At 41.5% G+C, this 6,597-nt stretch overlaps 1 protein-coding gene across 1 annotated transcript in view; it reads right to left on the bottom strand.

Annotated features, from left to right (window-relative positions):
- esama (endothelial cell adhesion molecule a) overlaps nt 1-2,805 on the bottom strand; it is an 11,823-nt gene extending 9,018 nt beyond the window's left edge. Inside the window, exon 1 of the mRNA XM_010777801.1 lies at nt 2,636-2,805. Within this exon, the coding sequence (XP_010776103.1) occupies nt 2,636-2,770 (135 nt within the window). The 5' untranslated portion in view covers nt 2,771-2,805. The remainder of the gene's footprint in view (nt 1-2,635) is intronic.
- Nucleotides 2,806-6,597: the final 3,792 nt, after the last annotated feature.

Here is a 6,597-nt window from a genome sequence, read left to right as displayed (position 1 = left end):
CGAAGTAAACAAGAAAAAAAATTAAGTCGTCCACTGGGATATACAAGTAATTTATCTCGAATTGACACACACAATTTGATTTTACCTCGTAAAACGACAGTCGAGTCCTAAAGTAAAGACGAAAAAGTTTGACATCGATCATCAACCGAGTACACAAAGTCACAACCACATATACGACGACGGACTTAATTACTTTCCATTCGAAAGAATATATATAGACTCGTTCTTCCTGTGCAAAACTATGCTTTATACCAAAAGTAAAGAAGAAACTATTCCGGTATAACAAGACAACAAAGAATGAAAATATAAATCTTATAATCTAAAGCAATCACCATCACGTAATGCTAAGAATAATCATTGATCAAAACACTACCAATGAAAACATTTCTTGGGGGGATTGAACTGTCAATGACGTCACTACCGTCGGATCGTCGCCCTCAGAGAGCGAGACTCCACCTTTATAGAACACTACTGTCAATACTTCCTACAAACGTAAAAGGGGTACAAAAATTAGACCGTTTCGGAAGGAAGCATTTGGAAATCTTTGATTAGTCTGTTATTGATGGACAAGTATGACATGTTTGTAATAATAAGAAATGACACGAATGTACGTGAAGAGACAGCAATTTGTACACAAGGGTATAATATAATAAATACTTAGTAACAACACCCCTGTCCTTTCCCCAACGCATTGTTCGCGTTGGGATACTTTCGGCACATCCGTTTTAGTTTGAGTGTAAGCGTGTGTTGGGTGATGACTTTGTAGACCGGAAACGTGTGTGTGATGACTTTATGGAGTGTAAAGTGCATGACTTTGTGGTAGTGTGTGTGTGATGACTTTTGTAGACCGGAACAGTGTTGTGTGTTGACTTTATAGAGAAGTTGTGTTGATGAGCTTCTTACATGGAGTGTGTGTGTGATAAATTTAGGAGAGTATAAGGTGATGACTTGTGGGAGTGTGTTTGTGTTGGACTTTAATTTGAGTGTGTACGTTGATATTAATTGGAGTGCGTGTATGATGACTTTATGCAGAGTGTATAGTGATTGACTTTTGGAGTGTTTGTGTGTGTGAGGACTTTTTGTACCAATGACTTTCCAAGAGTCATCCCTTACAGGTACACCAACAGAAGTGGATACCACACAAACCCCCCCACCCCAAAAACAGACATTTCCTTAGTAACATTACTTTGCCTTCATGGCTTGACGATCACAAGAGAGACGTATCGAATACCCCCAATAAGGGATATGAAATAAGTTTTTTCTCGCACCATAAATATTTAGAAACTCTCGTATTGAAATAACTAAATAAGAGGGAGTTTGGGTAAGGAACGTGAGTTTATCACCGGACGAACGTGAGTAAGCGAGTTTGACATCGCTGAACGTGAGTTCTATATAACGCATATTGTATTGTACACATGACAGTGACAAATTAATGTTGTTGAAAAAAACCCCCCCCCCTTCCGTGTCATACATATATATGTCGTGGTGAGAATGTATTATTCGATGCAAGTCACCGCCTGGACCCTGATTTTTAGTCGTGGCCCTTATTTTTATTTATCATCCGGGAGGCAATGGAACGACGTGTTTGCCCAACGAACGTTGTTGTTATTGTCAATCGCTTTGTATAATTCCGGACTTGTGTGGTTTTGACTGTGGTTTGACTGTGGTTTCTTGTGCAGCTGCCTGTGCTGGACAACACAGCGGAGTAGCAGAGGACGAAGAACGGTTGTCAGCGTGATCTGTGTGACGTTCTGAAATCGGCTGCCGGTTCATCGTCCATGCTTGACGCGTAGCGCACTCACCGTTATTGAGAGGAATTGGTCGTCCGCCGCCATCACACATAAGCAGTAAGTTTTCTCCGTTGTTGGCTTCTGGTCTCTTCTTCTTGTCTGAGAGCACTATATTGTTTGTTGTTATCCACACGCAAGGTAAAGTGAGAGCAGGTAGCTTTGGTACGAACAGACGCCATACCTCGGTAGTCGGTAACCTCACAACCGAACGCCTTCTGAAGAAGACACGGAAAATTTTCGCCAAACAATGGGCAGAGGAGGCAAAGCGGAAGAGTACGTGACTAGCGTCATCGACTTTGTCGGTGTCTCCTAAATAAACCGGGCCTGACGGGCTGGGCTGGTACCGGCTAAGGTTGTACAACTAGCCGGTACGCAAGCCGGGTATTTCCGGGTTTATTCGCACACGTGCGGCCTGGCCACGCCCTGTGTGTTGTAACTCAAACCCGCTGTCCCGTGCGAAGAAACCATAAAGCAGATTCAGGCCATAGACGTATAGATTCACACTTAAAGTATTAGCCTACAGAACAGTACAGCTTACAGAGAAGAGAGAACATCTGATCCTTTACAACAAACACTATACGATCTTGTTATGTTTTACTAACGCTGTAAAACCTAAAAAGTAATTCCCAATTTTTTAAAATGTAGCAGTAATCTGATTACCTGTTTTTTATGTAACTGTAAGGGAATACAGTTACCTTTTTTTATCCTGATTACATTATACTGTTACATGTAATCCAATACTCCCCAAGCCTGTGTACTGTAGCATATTTCATATGGAGCAAGATAAGATATACAAATATCTCTTAAGTGTTTTCCATGATGTAATGTAGGGTGTCCCTCCTTACCAGCTGGGTGGTGTCAGGTGTCTGGAAGTTCCAGATGATGGTGTTGAGGCTCAGGTCACTGCCGAGCCTCCTGCTGTACACGGCCCTCAGAACCACCATCTGACCCTGGATCACATCCATACTGGACTGGGGCATCTGGATCTGGGCCCACACACCTGGGAGGGAGAGAGGGAAGTTAGGATCTGATCATATATTCTATAATAATGGACTGTGGTGAGGAGATCTGACGTGCGGTAAAAACAACTTCAATGTTTAAAGACAATTGTTTACCAAGCATTGAATGTTCAGCATTGAAAACCAGAATATCCTAAATAAATTAAAACATGCAGAGGATAAAGCTCATTGTCAGAGTTCACAATGAGACCGTCATATCTCAAGAAGGAAAGTATAATCATAGTCTGAGCGTCATCCTAAAAATCACAACAAATGCTGTTCCTACCAACCAAAGTTAAGAGTGTATCCATGCAGGTCCAATCTTCTATTACAATAACGTTTGTGATGAGAAATACTCCGCAAGAGGTCACTCTGTCAGGATCAGAGCTTCCCAATTTTCATCTAAAAAAGATTTGAGCTGAGGGAATTATATGGGACTTCATATGATGTAGATATGTGACGTCAACATGAGAGCAAAAAGAGAGAAAGAAAACAGTTTATCTGGGAAAATAGCACTCTTTTTTTTTTATTAATCTTTGATTTATTTAATTCTAAAATGTCACAACAATTCTGATCGAGATAAATGTCGAAGAGAGCTCAATGAATTCCAAAGAAGCAGATTGTGGATCTAGCTGAGGCTGTCACTGAAGTGAGCGGACAGGTCAAGTTTGTCCAGCAGCCTGAAATGAGCTTCAGGTTCCAGTCACAGGAACAGGTAGTGTGTCTGTATGACCAGAGGGGGGCAGCAGAGACCCAGACCCACCAAGTGGTTAATGTGTCCCCAGTCAGCAAAACTGTGTTCATTCACACACACGCACACACACACACACACGCGCGCACACACACACACACACTCACACGCACACCCACGGCAATTGATTAAATATGTACGTGAATCGATTTTGTGCCATCTAAAAGTGTGTGTGTGTGTGTGTGTGTGTGTGTGTGTGTGTGTGTGTGTGTGTGTGTGTGTGTGTGTGTGTGTGTGTGTGTGTGTGTGCATCAAAAAGCACACAATGTAGATATGTGGCAGGTGTGTGTACATAAGAAAAAGCATACATTGATGCAACTGTTGTGTGTGCATGTGTTAACGAATGTGATAGACATGATATGAATCTCACTGCAAAAAATAAAAAATATAGCTAATGACATCCACAGCACAAACACTCATCATCAACTTCACTGCACTCCAAAAATAGTGATTTTAAAGTAGCCGCATGCCAACCATGCAGACTGTAGTATCCCTCCACTGCACTACAACAGGACATAGAAAAACATTCCTAACAATGCATTGTTTGGGGGGCACAGTTGTCCCCTTTTCCCCATGCAGGTTACAATTATACATCTGTGAGACTCAATTAATTTAAATGAATATTATTTCTTATTGAAGCTGTAATAGCACAGCTGAAATTAGAGCCAAATAACAGGTAAGAGATCTGTAGGTGTAGGTATCAGTTTCTATGTCACCGTGGAAACTGATGGAGCTGACGGTGATGAGGGAGACAGGATGTGTAGGCTATTCTCCTCTGGGAATGAGTCATAGTAATGAAGTCATTAAGACATAGATAGAGGTGAGCATGGAGATGAAAAACAGCGGGGGAAAGGATGAGAAAGAAGGACAGGAGACAGAGAGGAGACTCATGGTGTCAATCACTCTTCAGACCCTAAGAAGCTCTGCAGTGAGACGCAGACCTCTTGTCTAGGTGTTGGCTGATGGATGGAGAGTTGGATCAGTGGACGTGTAGAGATGACACAAAGAGGCTTAAACATAAAGGCAGTGAGTCAGTGTGGAGCGGCTCTGTGATGATGCAGTAAGCCGGCTGTACGTCTGAGGAGCCATCTTATACAAAACTGTAATTTGAGCCAAGTGTGCACTACGGAAAGGATAACATACAACATATACAAAAGAAAACACATAACAAATATTGCAAAAACAAAAACAAAAGAACTTAGTATTGGGGCTAAAGCACCAGGCATGTTGACTTTTTCTCCAGTGGATGCTGATTGTTTTCAGTTATGCTGACCTGCTAAATATAAGGCTGCTCATGTAAATAATGTATATGTCTACAAGAAAATATGTAAGCATATTAGATTTTTTTTCTTGTTTCGTTTGCTTATACCGCACGTAAACATATGATTTTATACTCTGAACAAAGTGCATCTGCTTAATGAGATGACCCGATAAATAAAAATGTACAACAAAAAAAGATATGAGGCTACAGCCAGCAGCCATGAGCTTAGCTTAGCATAAGAGGGGAAGCAGGAGGAGTGATAAAACCCACCCCCAGCCCCCCAAAAGCTCTCTGACATCTTATATCTTGTTAGATTAATCAGTTGTGGTTTTACAGGGGTTATGGGGTGGACTATAACTTGACCTGCTCTCTTTCTTTGTGCTAAGCTGCCTCCTGGCTAAAGCTTCATATTTAACAGAACAGACGGATAGAGAATATGTCAAGAAAGCAAGTAAGCATATTCCCAAAAAATGTCCTTCAAGTGTCTCTGTGAGAGGGCCATGAGAGGCTCACAGGCTGCAGTGTGGGGCCTGCAGTGTTCAGAAAAGTACGGTGGTTTACGGGTGCAACGGCCCTAAACACTAACAGCAGGAGAAACGCGCATGCACTTTAAAAAACGATGCAAAATTAAAAACACAAAAGTGCGCAAACACATGCAAATGAAGAAACATCTTTCCCAATTTGACAACTCATGTGTTTAAAAAAAGTGCTGCATAAACGAAAAAGTGCAAGTAAAAAACACTATCATTTTTTTTATTTGCAGCGTTCTTTTACTTGTAGCGCTTTTTTATGAAATGGGCAAAATACTCCCTCTCCTCATTAGAGTAGATGCTCTTCATGCTTTAGCCTGATCAGATGGGTGCATGTTTGTCCACGCCAAGTGCTGCTTTAAGAAGATTTCCTGACAGAAATCCTCCCTGATACTGATGAGAGTGCCCCAAACCAAAGGAAAGATGAATGGGTCTATGTAGAGATGGAGGAGGGAGGGATGAATAGAGAAAGGAAGCAGGCTACGTGAATCACACTCATAACGTTCACTCTCCTATCTTCATTTGGTCAGTGAGGATAAATCTCTGTGGCAGCTCTGAAATCCACTCTGCAGGCTTCATGGCGATTGGCTTTAAATATTCCATGCTGACTGATGGCAGGCTGATGGGAGCCGGTTGGTTCAGGTTGGAGAGAATGAGGGGAGTAATGAGGTCACAGGGTCTCACTGAGGTAATGAGGGCATTTCAATAAGTCTGCTTTAACAAGGTGTTCATTCATCTGCCTGCCTTCATAGGTGGAGGGTGTGCACAGGACTTAATGTTCATAGGGAGGTGGATAAGGGATAACAGGCTTACATCACTGCTTACTAACTTGTTTCATATTAATGTCATGGCAACAGTCAACAAAACTCTAATGTAATATTCAGAATTTCTAGTCTGCTCTACTACCAAGCTCCTGAAAACTCCCAAGACATAACAAGTGTTGTGTTACTATGACAACCATCAATCCTGACTACGTCTGTCATTAGCTTATTTAGATTGGACATTGTGTTGGAAGTAATAACGAGGTTACAATAAAAACAAAACACTGAATGAATAATGAAAGAATGTGGTGTCTGGTTTCACTGTCGGTGTGTTTCCTCCTTTATGAAAGCTGGTTAGATTCTTTTAACATGTAACATAACACACTCAAAATGAGCACAATGCATTTCCTGGTAGTAATCGAGGGACAATATAATCAACAGAAGTAAAACCAAGCTGTTTCTTCAGAAAGCACAGCCACACATTATTTAAAGGAACCAATCATGCT

The sequence above is a fragment of the Notothenia coriiceps genome, unplaced genomic scaffold (assembly GCF_000735185.1).
Source record: "Notothenia coriiceps isolate Sejong01 unplaced genomic scaffold, NC01 NC01_scaffold00018641, whole genome shotgun sequence".
Lineage (NCBI taxonomy): Eukaryota > Metazoa > Chordata > Actinopteri > Perciformes > Nototheniidae > Notothenia > Notothenia coriiceps.
The sequence above is the reverse complement of the archived record's forward strand: the minus strand, read 5'-3'. Positions and strand labels throughout refer to the sequence as shown.